At 45.3% G+C, this 16,197-nt stretch overlaps 1 protein-coding gene across 4 annotated transcripts in view; it reads right to left on the reverse strand.

Moving 5' to 3' along the window:
• The window catches only part of DNM2 (dynamin 2), a 658,491-nt gene that overhangs the window by 370,031 nt on the left and 272,263 nt on the right, over positions 1 to 16,197 (reverse strand). For all 4 annotated transcript variants that reach the window (XM_069231533.1, XM_069231530.1, XM_069231531.1 and 1 more), the window contains exons 10-11: positions 11,321 to 11,459; positions 7,590 to 7,676 (exon numbers count right to left, since the gene is read on the reverse strand). In XM_069231533.1, coding sequence (XP_069087634.1) covers positions 7,590 to 7,676; positions 11,321 to 11,459 — 226 coding nt within the window. The remainder of the gene's footprint in view (positions 1 to 7,589; positions 7,677 to 11,320; positions 11,460 to 16,197) is intronic.

A 16,197-nucleotide genomic window follows, 5' to 3' on the forward strand; every position in this document is an offset into this window, starting at 1 on the left:
AAGGAGGTGGCCCTTTCTCTGAGTTCCTGAGAAGATGTGGAATCATCTTGAGGGGAGGGGTAGGGGTAGGGAGGGTAAAGGTCAAGGTCTGTCCCGCCAGTGGCTCTTCATAGGAGTCTCATGGGTCACCCTGCAGAGTAGTATTAAATGTGCCTCCCCGCCTCTACCCATGTCAGAGAGAGGAGTCCCTTGAAGTGCGATGTCAAGGTGGTCCCCTGCAAAAGCTGGTGGGGAGGGGGAAAGGTGAGGCTAAGGAACAAGGCAAAAGGATGGAGGTGCCTGAGGTAAGGCACTGGTATCTTTATCTGCTTTCTTATGTTGTTTTGATGGACTCTGAATATTTAAGGCCTCCTCGAAGGACAGCTGGAATTTGAGGGTGGAGCAGCAGGGCCTGAAGGGTGGATAAGCATGCGGCCAGTGTGAGGGGACGGATAACTAGATGTTTCTGCGGTTTCTGCCTTGAACTGAGCTAGCTCTGCAGCTTATGGACAATCAGCTTGACTGTGCCAGTGTCAAACCTGCTGGTCAGCGTTGAAGTCTTTGATGCCAAGGCTGCCTTCGGTTTCAGTGCGGAGGTTCTGGTCAACTCATAGGAGGACATGGTTGGTACAGAGGATAGGCTCGGCCTGGGTAGCTGATGCCGAAGTGGTCGGTCTCAAAAGCTTCTTTAACATAGAGATAAGAGATGGACAGGGCTTCTGAAGTTATCAGTAGGGGCTCGGTATTCCCTAAGGCAACAGTGGTGGGACATCTTGTCTCTGGTGCTCATAAGTGGCTGAGCGCCCTTTGGCTGAAGACTGCGAGGATTGAAGGCGAGGGGGAGAGAGGTGTGCCGTACTTCATGGGCATCTGGGCTGGCAGAAGGCCCTAGATCCCTAGGTAAGATCCAAAGCTTTCTTCAGCGGAGGAGGGTAAGCCTCTTTATCCACCCCAAACGGTTGTGGGTGTTGACAACACCCCCCCCAAACTTCTTCAGGACTGAAGAGGTTTGGGGTGTCAATCTCCACCTCTACACGACATCTCAAGTCGGCGAGTGAGACGGTCACAAAGTCTTCTTGGCATGGAAGTAGCAAGAGCGGAACAGGCAACCTTGTGTTCTGGCAACAGGCACAGATTGCAGATCTGATGGAGATCGGTTGGAGACTATTTCATGTGGCAGTGAGGACAATACCGAAATGGCACCCATTCCATCACAGTTGAGGCATGGTAGGGTAGAGACATGACAGACAGGATTAGGCCCGAAGAGCGAGGCCCAGAAGGAGCTGTGGTACAACCACAACCCGCTTGAGTGAAGTAATCGAACATTAACCCGAGACGGAAATTACGGGAGACTTGATTAAAGTACAATACAGACATGTGAACCGAAAGGCGCACCTCAATGGGCCTTTTGGTTCACATGAAACTGAACACACGTACAAACCCAACATTGGAAAGAAAACAATCTAACAATGGCTTCAATTACTATGCACATTATCACCAAGAAGAGGAGTCACAGCACCCCATGACTTGAAAGACTTCTTTGAAGAACAACAACTTGCACACATCCGGGAGCAGCACTAGATGGCAGGAGTATGCACAGCATGTATATCTACAACCAAACATGCCTCAAACATAATGTTTTCTGTTTGTACCATATATGGCTGTAGATATACATGCTCTCCATAGAATGTGAAACAATCCCTCTCCAAAGCGGTGACTAGGTAGCAGTTGCACCTTTGTAAAAGTGTCCTTAATACCACTTATCCAAATAGAACTTGTTGGCATTCTAATATGTCTACACAGTAGTGCTTGGTTAAGGTGTGTGATGCTGACCAAGTAGCAGCCTTATAGATATCTAGGAGAGGGATATTACCTAAAAAGTCTAGTGTGGGAAATCTTTTAAGTACAGAATGTGCTTTTGTCAGCTGAAGTACAGTGCACTTGACTTTAGCACAGCATGTTTGAATATAGTTTACTCTCCACCTAGCACTTCTAGCTTTGGAAATACCATATCTATATGAGGGGTTGGCAAAGTCTTTAGAAAGTTTATCAGACTTTCTGAATGGTTTAGTTCCTACATTAGCACTCCTTTAACATCCACAGTGCAAAAGCACCCTTTCAGTTACTGTGTGGATGTGAGGGGAAAACAGCTAGCTCAATAGTTTGGTTGATGCGAAATGAAAAAAACACCTCATACAGTAATTTAGGGCTAGTGTACAGAACTACCCTATCTCTGTGTACCTGCACGTGTGGTTCATGTACTTTAAGAGATTGGAGCTCATTAGTATGTCTGAGTATAGTAATCATTATGGGAAGGCCTACTTTCAAGACAATAAATGTAGGGTATATGAGTGCAGAGCCTCGAAAGAAGGGCCCATAAACTATGTGAGCACTACATTTAGGTTCCCTACAGGTACTGGTCTTACCTTTGGAAGGATTATAATTTATAACTGCTACAAATAGGTTCTACCCATTTAGTCCACCAAGATTTCTTGCCTTTGGTTATCCGGTTTTCGGACTTGTACTGTGGGTGAGTCTCACTACTTGACTCTCAGTAATTGGTCTGAGCGTGTTTACCAACAGTACTTACCTTTCAAGATAAGGTGCTGCGGGGCAGCAAGGGTAAAGGGCACAGGGCTTGTTACACATGAACATACGTGTAGACTGCGCTTGTGAGACTACCACCATGCAAAACCCATTAATTGTGCACAGGTAGCCTGCCGCAGAAGGGACACTTAAGGCTAGGTGCTGACCTGTGATACGCCTTAATTTATTAGTGGGCATTCACAGATAAGGCAGCAGGGTTTAGAGGAAAAACTGAAATGCTTTCACTGTAATATACATAAGTGAAATGTGTCTTAAAGTGCAGTTTTCCTCTACTTAGCCCTACACAGTTCAGCGAGGTTTCAAACTGGAATAAAACCTGCATGCCTAGTTTCAAGTTAAAAGTTCCAAAAACACCACAACTACATCTTATGTGACATCCAGAACTTGATGTTTCTCAGGCATAAATCAGGATTGTAGATCTATGTCCCACCAGTTCGGCCAGGCTGATTACTCTGCTCCCCAGGAGAGGGAACAAAGGCCTCCCCACACAAAAGGAGCAACTATCTGTCAATGACCCAGTTACTGGGAGAAGCAAGGGGCATGGGGGAAAATCTGCATCTGATACTTAGCTGTCACACTGCACCTGGGCTGGGTCAGGCCAGGCCCAATAAGCAAAGGAGGGAGCCCAGATATCTAGAGCCAACACAGGAGGGGCTTCCCTTTGAAGGTTAAGTGGGCAGGAAGCTGGCAGTGAAGTCAGCTAGAGGTGTAGCTGAGGCCCCCAGGAAGCTCTTCAGAGACACTTGACAGTGCCATACTGGAGTGTCTCAGAATGCTGTGCAGAAGAGTTGGGACAGGTGTGGAGGGATGATGTGGCATCCTAGGACTGGCCAGAGGGTGCATGACATCTACAACTTCCCACCCCCACCAATAAACCCTTGCACAAGGCTTTGAACAGGGCAGAAGATTGTGGACCTGCGAGGTGACAACTGTGGGGAACTGGAAAGAGGAGCCACCTAATGCCTTGAAGGATGGATTAAGAGCGGGGCAGTGCCCCACGCCCTGTAGAGACCCATCTAGTCCTGATCCCCAGAACGAGATTGGTCTTTACAGGGCCAGTGGAGCTGCCCCCTCTTAGGTCCCCTGAGGACATGTTGGGTGAAAACCTGGACTCCACTGCCCATCCGAGTAACCTTCCAAAAAGCCTGGAGCCCAGAGAGGAAAACACTGGTGGAGAGATCCAGAAATCCATACTCCCAGCAAGCATGCCCTTTTAGAGACAGAGAGGCTATAACTTACCACAAGGAGCTAAGCAAGCCACAGATTAATAAAATCAGCCCACTAGGAACTGGGTTATGCTATTGTAAAGGTTTGATCTTTGACTCTGAAACAGAGGAACTAGCTCATGGAACTCTGCCCTATCTTCAATGATTATTCTTGGGTTGGGCTGGAGCCCAAGGGTCACGGCATCTGTATTTAATTTAATGTTTAGGGGAGCAGGCATGCTTTGCACACCCCTTCAGGACTGCCCTTGGAGGACCCCATTTCTCCGGGGGCAGTGCAAGATCGAACAGGGCAAGCCTTGGACAACCGAGTTGTCAGTCTCCCTGTCTGGGATGGGTGAGGTAGAGGTGCTTCGAGTCAGCTTTACTGCTACCTTCCCCTGCTCAATGCAGGCATGGTGCTAAACTAAGCCACCTCCGCTACAGGCAGGAGCAAGATGGAAGGCTGGTCCTGCCTGGTGGGAGTAAGGAAGAATAGTGCCAACACCAGATCCACCCTGGGAGGTGCACTGGGAGCCAGAGGGGTTGTGGGAGCTTTGAGGCCTGCAATGAGTAATTAAGGATGGGTGTATCCCAGATGGGACAGGTGCACCTAAATTTAAAGTAAACACTGTGGTGCAAGGCTGCATATTTACAGAAAGCCTCTGTGCCCCAAGGCAAAAAGTCACTGCTATATTATTTATTGCTCAAGGCCTGGGGTGCCTCAGAATGCCCTTCATTGGCTTCTTATTGCATATTTTCTGATCATTGTAGTGCTTCAAGGAGGGGCTTCAGGGAGCACAGCAGCCACCGGAGGTCATTTAGAAAAATAAAATCCTAACTTTTAAGGGGCACTGAGAATACAACACCAATCCCCCCCACCGCCCTGCAAGATCAAATTCATTTAGAGCACTCATGGAGTAGGAGCTTTTACTCCTTCGTTCTAGAATGCAGGGATCCCTAATGGTTGCTCCTGTAGCTGATTGCATAGCATCAGCAATGCACAAGAAAGACTGATACATGTGATTTAAAACTGAAAATGCTTTATTGACAAATTTTACATTTAAAATGATTGCATTTGAATAATTATCACATTGTTTTTGGTGAATCCTAACATGTGATTGCTGTTTTATAGAGTTGTTAACCCCCTGACAAGGCCACTATGCCTACCTTATATACTGGAGGTGGTGACACCTTGACAAAGCCAGCAGGCCTGCCTTACTTAAAATTATAACCCTTACATCCGGTATAGGTGAGGGGTGAAAGGTGATTATGGGTGATTGCGTGAAGTAAGGGTATCACCAAAAGTATCTTCATCTCCCTGATATTTATTTGTAAATTAATGTGTAGTATTTAGAACTGCTGGTGTAATAAAAGTATTGTTCGTTTTAGAAAGAAAAATCACTGACTTGGGAATAATTTGTTTGTTGGTGTTGTGAGTCGGCAAATTGGGATTGCTAGCCCATACTACCTCCCCTGAGTAGGCCTTGCACTGCTCTGCTTCGCTACCCAGGGAGTATCAAGTGCTACAGTGGGGTACTTGGTTTCCAGTAAGGAGACAAATGTGTGGACATATTACTTGTGGAGGACTCATATCCTTTGCAACTCCTAACCCAATTTCTTACATTAACCCTTTTGTAAAAGCTTTAATGACAGGTACCATGAAAATACATTATTGCTGTCTGATTTGAAGGTATGCTGCAACTCCAGATAGGTGTAGGGTGTATGGAAGAATAATCTAAGCTTGCTTTGTAAACACATATAAGGTAAACGTATTCTCCTGCACAGCTGTTTAGAAAGACAGTACTGCATAAACCTTTTCCATTTAACTTTGTAGCAAGCACCAGTATTGGGTTTCCTAACCCCTCGCAAAATAGCTATGTATTCCTGTAGGAGGTTAAAGTAGCAAAGTTCTGGGTACTCAGGTGCCAAATGAAGACCGAGTGGGTTTGGAATCTCAGTGACTGAGATTGGCCAGATATTGAGCGAGAAAGAGTGGCCTGATTGGAAGCTTCTCAGGAAGACTGACAGGTCCAGAAGTAGGGATAATCCGGGGCTGCCTTTCCCAAATTGGTGCAACTAAGATTAGAGCCATGCACACCTGCCTCATCTTCCTCACCATATAGGGGATGAAGGGAAGAGGTGGAACAGCATAAGCAAATATCCCTGACCAGCTCATCCACAGTGCATTGCTCATGGATTGCAGGTGTCGGTATCCGGTGACAGTTTTAGCATTTTGTGGTGTCGGAAGAGGCAAACAGGTCTATAGTGGGAGTCCACCGGTGTTGGACATATTTGTCAAGGACCTGTTGATGTGTCCTTCTGAGTAGGGTCACAAACTTGTTTGGCACCCGACTGGTAGACACTCCCCTAACAGGTTATTATTTTGGTGAGTTGCCAACACATCACCTGGGCCAGCTGAGAGAGTTTGGGGGTAGTATTGGTGGGGGGGGGGGGGGGGGGTGTGGATTCTACTTGCTTCCAGATGTAGAACATGGCTGTCATTTACAATACTACTTTCCCTATGATGACCAGCACTTTCATGTAACTAGTGTGGAGACACTGAGGCTGTCTAGCAGTGCTCTGCTTCAGCAGCTGTGTGCTTAGGGGCTTTAGACTAAGCTGGAGGTGCAGTTGCTGCGTGTTATGAAACGTTGGTCTTCGACCCCAAAGCTGGTGCCTGCTCAAGAACTTGATCCCTACCTTGGCATCAGAGGTTTCCAAGAAACAGGCCTCTACTACTTTCCACTCCTGCCCCCATGGAGATGTGGGATATGCGAGCCTGTTCCTCCTCTGCATCTCTGATGCCAAAGATGTTGGGTGTCTCCAATAGCTCTAAGCCCTGCATCTTAGAGTGTGCCCACTTTTCTTGCGTGGGAGCCTTCTTGCAATGAAATGCTAGGCAGGCATCAGAGGCTGAATTCATGTGCTTGAGGGAGAGGCAGAGATGTATATGCATTCAAGAAGAAAACCTAATCAGTCCTAGTATTGGAAACAGGAAGTCGAGACCGCAGCACAATGAAGTAAGTCCGATGTGAGAAGTCTATGCCAATATCAAATTTCTTTGATAAAAAAAATCATCATTTAAGTTGTTAGGATGGAAGAGGGAGCTGCTTAACCCCAAACGGAACTATAAGTAGGTAATTCAGTTGGTCTTCGGCTTTGAGTTCAGAGCAGAATACTCAATGTCTGAGCTTTACGGTGAAAGAAAACAATATGAAGTGAAGTCATTGTGCTGATGCATTCCAGAACCGGGCAGTGGGTCACTCATAAGAGGTCTTGTGATGCAAACTTCTTTGAATAAAAACAAAGCAAATTTCTGGGCAAAACACTAGATGGCAGGAGTATGCTGAGCATGTGTATCTACAGTCACACATGCTATGAACACACACACACACACACACAGTTGTTGTCAATATATGTGTGTACACATATTTGGTATCCATATCCTATGGACCCATCATGTGATTATTCAGACAACGGAAATCTTTCTTTGTTGGGCTTAAACACATTCACTTAAACTTTTACTTTAATTCATGCAAAAGTGGAACCATTGTTGTTTCCTCTTTACAATCGTGAACAAGGCCTCTTTGATACTAGGTTGCCCTTCTTTGTTTAAACGTCTAATTTGGTAAGCCGGTTTAGCCAAAAGTGAAATGACTTAAAATCAGCAGGTCCTGAGAATTTGTACTGACTCCATCATTATCTATTCACCCCTGCGCTGCAAAAACTTATGTAGCATTATATCTATTGAGGTTAAGCCACAGCAAAACAAAAAACAATTCTGTACAGGTATCATACCTGGTCCTTGGTTTTCCCTTCTCGCTCTCGGATGTGCGTAGTGACAATTCGTTCGCTCTCCTCTCGTAACCTAGGGTACGGGGACAACTGCCATCCAGGAGAAAACAAAAGTGAAGATTGAGGGCATTTCATTAAGTGTCACAGAGGCTTCACAAGTTACAAAATAATTCAAATAGGCCATGTAACCACAGTGAAAAGATGCACCCACTACACACCCACAAACTGTTAATAGTGAAAGACAAAGCACAAAGAGGAGGGGGGGGGGGGTTCCACAAAAGCAAGCAAAGTCCAGATGCACAAAAAGTATGGTACAAGTGTAGGCCACTTATAGCCCCTAATTACACAACAATAGCATAGAAAAGTTTTAATATGAACTCGTACCCAACACAAAAGCAGCATTCTGAAAGCACACTTGCACATGCCATCAACTAAACTTGATATCAAATGGTGGAAGATTGTAATGGATGCGCAACTTTAGTGTGCAACATTACAATACAACAGTGCCACCGGGGTACGGAGGGCTTAAGATCTAAGAGAAAAGCAGCAAACTCCCATAGGATCAATAAGATGGAAAACCGTTGCTTTGGTTTGAATCCACAAAATGTCAGCTTCGATCTCCTTCGTGTGGAACCTAAATCCAGGAATTAACCCATAAAAAGACCTCTGCACAGATGGAAACGAGTTATTTACATATGCCTTTTGACTCAGTAACCCCTGGGTTTGCATGTCAGTCTTGTGCCCAAATCACTGCCTTCTAGGCCTTTCCAAAAAACAGAACCAATGCACTAGAACATGCATACCTCAGTCTTCTATAAGAAATTGGAGGCATTTCATCTAATACAAAGGTTAATTTCATATACGAGTGTGCACAGCACGAACAAAGGAATAGGCTTTGCACTTAAGACAAATATAAGCTGGTGGCAAAAAGAAACTTCTGACATTTAAGTGCAGCAAGATGCATACATGCCATCATGATTGCTTTTCTTTGCCTAGGACTGAAATCCTACACTTTGACCAAACAAAAGCCAATCGTTTAAGTGCACGAGTGCTTTGTTTCACCAAAAGTAACATAAGCCTTTCTTAAGATCCTACTAAATCATGCTGGCACATGCAAATGTACCAACTTCAATAACAACCTAAACCATGAAGTTAAATACAGCGCGCATATGGTCTTTATTCAGCGCACCCAATTAGTGCTTCTTACCATGATTTTCTAATTTTCTGACAATATAAGACTGTTGTATGTACAAGTATGGAATTGGGTGTCCTCCCCAAAAGCGATTAAAAAAAACAGAAAGAAAGAAAGAAAAAAAAAAAAAAAATGTATTACCTTTTGGGCACACTTTTTAATGATGGTGGCCAGTTCTGAGACTACCAGATCAACACACTTCAAACATGGTTCTCTGAGTTTACTGAGCTGCTTTCGCACTATTGTTTCGAATGCCATGTCGGGCGTGAAGAGCCCAGTTCTACGCCCCACGGAAAGCCAAGAACGTGGGCCACATGAAGATGCACACAGGCCCGAAAGCAAAAAGGGAGAAAAGAATAAACAGGGACAGGAAAAGGAAGAAGACAGGAAAAGTCAGAGTGTTAGTCAGCAGCCACCTCAAGCCAGACACATGGGTCAAACTCCAATTACCATTTTTAAAGATAAGCGTGAGGATGAACCTTAAATGCAGCACAAAACACAATGAATTGCCTTTTAGTGATGGTAAGTTTAACATCACCCATATCAGCCACAGGAACCCTCTCAAAGAGCCAAACTTTAGCCAAAGGATGGCTAATGTTGTGTTTGGGACAGAACAATCATTATGGACTCCTCCACAGGATTATCTCTGCCTGTCAAATGGATGTAGCCCACAATCTGGTGCAGAAAGCCCTTGTGCAGAGGAGGAAGCTGCTAATGCACATCACTCTCTCTCAAGCACACGGTGACTTTAGGAATTCATAAGAAAAAATGTCAGGATCTTTGAACCAGGTGCTGGCTTTTTTTTTTTTTTTTTAGATGAACATATCTTTGAAATAGCAGGCAAACATCAGAGAGGGAAAAAAAACACAACCCAACGATTTGTTAAACAAGAGCCAATCTCTAGCTGTTAGCTTCCCAACTGCTCCCCTCTGAACAGACACTCAAGCGAAGTGGTCAGACTAGTGGTTTTAGCCCCAAGTAACTTCAGCATGTATGAATATAATCAAGTAGCTTTAATGCTACGTGTGCTGGAGTACAAACTTCATTGCCATCAAATGCTTGACCTCTCTGCAGAGACTAACAGGAGTGAATTTTAGGCCAAAATGCGAAGGTCGTCTTGTGCCTTTGGATTCTTTACAGTTCTAAAGCTTTTTCTATTTTTAAACAAGTCCAAAAACGTTGATTTCTCACTCAAGTGTTGGGTTATTATTTACAGATTAAAGAATCAAATATTATTTTTATTCGATAAGCTACATTAAATGTTTAATGCAGGTGTTCAGAATCAACAGAATGTATTCTTCTTGTAAGAAGTTTTGTCTTTATGACCTCATGGAGGGAATGAGGTCACGCTTCTGGATCTGCTTCACACCATTCACTGCACGTGTTAAACAGCACAAAAACAGGTTAGAATCACCCCCATACCCGGAGTCCCTTCCTTACCAGCAGAACCTCGTGGTGAGTGTCGATCTCCATCAAGGTGTGCAGATCTGATCATGGTTCATGAAGACTTTACCACAGTGACTACAGACTTGCAATCAGCAGCTGCCCCATGAAAGTCAAGTCTTCAACACCAGTTTTGGGCTTCAGGGAACAGACAAGACAAAGGCCAGAACAAGGGGGAGAAAAGCACTCACCTTCTAAATAATCACAAATGATGACTGCCAGGCAAGATTTTGTAGCAGGGGGTAACTAGCCAAAAGGGCAGAGGTGACAGAAATTTGCACAAACACTCTCAAATGCAATGCATTAGTAAGACTCCTTCCCGAGTGGGTGGGAGAAACATGCACTTGAAATTGAACACTTGAGTTGGGTCAAGGCTTTTTTGGTGTAATGACGGGAGGCTTAAGTCAGAATAAGGTTCATCCGCCAGCATTATCTTCATCTCCACCTGGATCAGCTACAGAAAAAAACAAATGGCACACTAACACCTCTATAACTGGAATTTGGTTAAGGGCCACCAAGGAAATAGTTGGTAGCATTTACTCCTTAATCGGTTTTTCACCTTGCCCAAACTTCCTGCTTACTTCTCAGACTGTCACTCAGAGAGGAGCAATTTTCACCCCATCATACCTATTGCTACTTACGAAGCTTGAGGATAACCTGCCCATTTGTCCCAGAAACTCTTGGCACCCCACTTTCTCCCCCTGGAATTTCAGAAAAGAGTCACAGCTCTTCTCCTTCAACACCTTTGTGGATAACCAGTTAGCAAGAAAATGGGAAATAACCCCATGCCTTTCCATAAAACGAAGCCACATTGTGATTTGCTGCCTGGTTTCACCGCTTCAAGTAAATTGGACTAGCATCACCAATTTGCTTGGAATAATGCTTCGTGACACACTTTTAGTTATTAGAAGATAAAGTATGGATACTAGTAGGCAGAGCTCAATCCCCACTCTCTGTAAATGTTTGACATGGCACTGTATCTCCCGGGAGGACTGAGGAAAGAGTTTTGTAGGCACAATGGGCAGGTTATAGTCTTGGATGTCCCACCCAGCTGATCAATATGAAAGAAAGCACCGCGCCTGTGGTGAGGTGTCACTACCTTAATAGTACACTGTCTAACAGTATTGATTAATTCCTGAATGACCAGATCCACACACTTCAAGCAAGGCTCCTTCAGTTTCACCACCTGCTTCTTTACGATGGCCTCGAAGGCCAGGTCCGGAGTGAAGAGCCCCGTTCTACATGTATCAGAGCACAAGAGGGAAGAGCATGGGACGATAAATAACAGAAAAAGGTAAAACATGTCAAAAACACAAGAAACAAATATAGCAAGCCAAAGGGTGCACTAAATCTGCCCCAACACCTTCAAATAATACACAGTTTGGGTCTAATGAAGGAGGGAATAAAGTTCAGTGGGATGCACATTTGCTGCTGAGATGCCTCTACAACCTGCTTGTGACAAGTTTCAATCGCAGTAGGTCATAGTCAGCCCTTCAATGCACCAAGATCAACAAAAGAATAGCCACGTCTCATTAAAATTCCTGGAACTGTCTGATTCAGTCTGGTTTTAAAGACTTTGGAAGCAATGTTCATGCAGAATTAAATGCATTTTGACTGAGGTTAAATTTTGACTCAAGTTTGTAACACTTTAAGGACTGAGATAGTTTTAGACAGTTAAGGATGATGGGCAACTGCTTTTTTTGTTGCATTCCACACTTTTTTCCTATTAATAGATCAGTTCTTAGGGTATCAAATATAGGATGTTATCGATATTTGATTCAACATCTAATCTTGTTATAGCACTTTTGTAAAAGTGTATTTGAGAAGTTTTATGTAGTATGTGGGCTTGTTTGGGCATCTTGATTCGTTGTTCCATGTTGCACATGTGTGGAGCTGCACTCCAGAGTTGCCACCTGGCATTTTGTGTACAAGTTGGCCAGAAAATCTGAAGGCAGCTGACCATATTGGAAGGGAGGTCTACAGGCTGATAAAAGTACACAAACCATGCTCCGAAAACTAAAACCTTGCGAAGACTAATTTGTGTCTATACAACAGAAAAGAGACAGAAAGTATTATGTTACTTACCCTGTAAGCATCTGCTCGTGGCATGTAGTACTGTAGATTCACATGTTCTGCATACTCTTGCCATCTAGTGTGGGGCCCGGAGTTGTGCAAGTTGTTTTTCTTTGAAGAAGTCTTTTGAATCACAAGATCGAGTAACTCCTCCTCGCTGTGATATTGCGCATGGGCATCAACTCCATTGCTGCTGAACCAGAAATGGAAGGAGAGGGATATGTGGAAAAGCACACGCATATATCCCCTACCAACTCATCAATAGTGTGTTACCCTTGGATAGTGGAGGTTGTATCTGGAGGCAAAGTGTGGGCATTTTGCATTTTCTGCTGTGGCAACAAGGTCAAGCTGAGGGAACCTCCACTTTTGGAAGTATGGTAAAAGGACTTGTGGGTGTAGCTCCCATTGAATGTTGTGGTGAAGAGTCCACTTCCATATGGTCTGAGATAGTTGTGAAGGCTGTGTCCCCCATTGTATTTGTAGGTAATACATGGTTGTCATAGTATCCATCTGGACTAATACAACTTTGTGAGACAGGTGAGGAAGGAAAGCTTTCAGTGCTAGCTAGTCTGCCTGAAGTTTTAGGTAGTTGAAGTGTAGAGATTGCTGCCTGGCATCCAAAAGACCTTGTACTGTAAGATTTTGTAGGTAAGCACCCCAATCCGTCTGTGATGAGTCTGTGGTGAGAGTGATGTGGGGAACAGGATCAAGTAAAGGCCGCCCTTTTAACAAGTTGTTGGTGTTCCACCATTGCAGAGAACAGTGTGGAAGGTCTATCAGCACTAGATGTTCCAGTAGTTCCAGTAGACCCTGTGACTGAGACCACTGGGGAGCTAGACATTGCTGAAGCGGACGTATGTGTAACCATGCATGGAGAACTATGGCAATGCAGGAAGCCTTCATTCCTAGCACACGCGTAACGATCCTTACTGTGAGCGTCTGGTTCATCTGAAAATGGGGCAAAGTTGCCAGAAAGTTCTGCACTGGGGTGGGATTTGGGTAGGCTAATCCTAACTGTGTATTCAAGATTGCTCCCAGGTAAGATTGAATTTGTAGACGTTGGAGGTGAGACTTGGGGATGTTGATAGTAAACCCTAGGCTGTGAAGTAGATCCACTCTCATCTGAGTGTGTTGGCACTGTGATGTGTGATGGCTTTGATGAGCAAATCGTTCAGGTAGGGAAATTCATGAACATTTCTTCTTCGCCTTTATGCTGCAACCACTGGCAGGCATTTTGTGAATACACGAGGTGTAGTAGTCACCCTGAAAAGAAGAACTCTGAACTGATAACGTATGCCTGCTATGACAAACCTTAAGTATTTCTAGTGAGCAAAGTGTATTGGCATGTGGAAGTAGGCGTCCTTCAGGTCTAACATTGCCATAAAGTTGCCCTGTTGAAGAAGTGGAAAAACACCAAGTAAGGTGATCCTACGGAAGAATTCTGATAGGATGTATCAGAATTCTTCCACATGAACAGTTTAGAGATCTGAATCTCAGATTGATTTTAGAGACACGCACATTTTGGGAATTAGGAAGTATAGGGATTATACCCCTGAGCCTTGGTGTTGCAGGGTAATGGATTCTATAGACCCTTTGAGAAGAAGGGCTTGGACATCCTGCCTGAGAAGTGTCTGATGTTCCTGTGATAACCTATGAGTGCAAGGTGGAATGTTGGGCACTGTGGTAATGAACTCCAGACAATAGCCATGTTGGATAAAGGCTAGTATCCACTTATCTGTGGTAATGGTATTCCAGACTGGATGAAAAAATATATGCCTGCCTCCCAAAGGGTGTTGTGTGGTTTGGGGGGGGGGGGGGGGGAGGAGATGGAAGGGCCTGGGGGGTCACTGTTTTGCAGCGGGTGTTCCTCTGCATGCGAAGGCACCCTTGCCCCTACCCCTATTGGTATTTCCCCTGAAGGAATCTCTATGATATCTCCAGCTGTAAGAGGTCTGTGACTGTTTTTTTGAGAGGTAGACGGCTCTGTGGAGGTGGACTTGCAAGTACCCCTGTAGCTTGGGCGACAAAAGAAACCCCTGGGAGTGGTAGTTTGTAACGCTCCCATTACCCTGGCAGTGTCCTTGTACGTCCTCATTTTGTCTAGGGTAGAATCTACCTGTGGCCCACGAGGTGCTCTTTGTCGAAGGGTATATTTAGAACTGCCTGCTGGACCTCCTGTTTAAATCCAGAACACCTTAACCAGGTGTGTCTCCTAAGAAGGACACTAGTATTGATATTGTACAGTCGGGTGCACAACTAATGGAATTGTTCGTGACATCCTGCCCCTCTCTATGTTCTTCCGGGAGGTACTGTAAAAGTTCCTCCATCTCATCCCAATGGGCTCTATCATAATGGGCCAACAGGGCATGAGAATTGGCAATAAAACAGTGGTTGGCAGCCCGTGCAGCCACCTTCTTCCCAGCAGCATCTATCATTTACTTTTCTTTTCAGGAGGGTGGGTGTCCCCAGCAGCCCGACTGTTAGCCCTCTTAAGTGCAGTGGTTGCAACAATGGAGTCAGGTGGTGCATGACTCCGAATAAGGGGTCGGATGGCACTGCTATTTCTTGCCCATCCTAGGGATGATGACCCTAGTGCTGTCAGGATCTTTGAAGCTGTCCTCTGTATGCTTCGTCACGTCTGGTATCAAGGGCAACAACTGGGTGTCCCTGTGTGTAGAGGCTAGAGTGTCGAAAAGAAAATCCTGTTCCAGGGATTCTTTGTGAAGCTGCAGCTCTAGCAATGACCTGTTGGTAGGAGGTTGCATCCTCTGAAGGAGAGAGACGGGCTGGGTATAGATCTGGGTTGTTTGGTGTGATGGGATCTGTGTCATGCATGTCCTGAGGGTCATGATCACCTAATAACCCACCTAGCCCTCCAGTGTCTGACTGTGGTGACCCCTGAGGTGAGGGGGGTCATGTGTAGGAGACAACAGTGGAGGAGAATGAGGAGAGATGGAGGTGGTGGTGATGGAGGTAGAGGGGGAGGTGGGTAGTGTAGGAGGAGGATTGTAGGCAGGGGTGGTAGCCTTGTCCTTTGTTTTCTTCCTGGGATGAAGGGGAAGGTCCAGTGCCTTCTCAAAAGTCAGCATTCCTCTGACGAATGTCCAATTATTTTTAGAATGGGCTTGACAGGGGATGTAGAAGGCGAAGATGGTCTACGGTGTTCCGGCTCTAAATGTTTTGGTACAGAGAGTTTCGGTTTGGAAGTGTAAGGTTTTGTCGGCGCCGAGGGAGATGGCGTCCGCTGCCGGGTGAGCACCAAGGGTCATGTTGATACCAAAACATGCTCTCGGTCTGAGGAAATGAAGGTCAATGCTGACGGCTTGGTCTTTGTAGAGATCTTCTGCGCCAGACCCGAAGGCAGGGTGGCCGAACCAGTTATTTTGTATCTGACCATTGCCAGTGGCAGTCCAACTACCTCCAATAGTGGAATCAGGGAATCCACCGATTTTTTTAAGGGCTTGAGTGTTTGAGCAGGGGCCATAGCAGTCAGGCACTGGTTGGATGATATTTCCTGCATTTCTGAATTCACCTGGATGCCAGAGCTATCCTCAATCAAGAAGGCCTCCTCTTCCCCAGGGGTTTGCTCTTCCTGAGCGTGCTCCTCACCGAAGAGGTCGGGAGTGTTGTCCGAGGCTTTTTGAGACACATGGAGCCAATGAGCCCTGCGGTCCCGAAGGATCTTCTTTGATCAGAACGATCTGCGGGTGTCGCAGTCCATCTCTTTGTGGTCAGGTAAAAGGCACAGGTTCCAACACAAGGTGTTGATCGGTGTGCAGATATTTTGTATGACAACACTGCAGAATCTGAAGGGTTTGCTTTAACATCACCAGAAACTTAATTGCGATGGAGCTAGTGACATGCAGAAAGGTAGGCCAGAATGGGCGGTGCTCTGAGGGACAG

Source organism: Pleurodeles waltl, chromosome 4_2, assembly GCF_031143425.1.
Source record: "Pleurodeles waltl isolate 20211129_DDA chromosome 4_2, aPleWal1.hap1.20221129, whole genome shotgun sequence".
NCBI classification, from domain to species: domain Eukaryota; kingdom Metazoa; phylum Chordata; class Amphibia; order Caudata; family Salamandridae; genus Pleurodeles; species Pleurodeles waltl.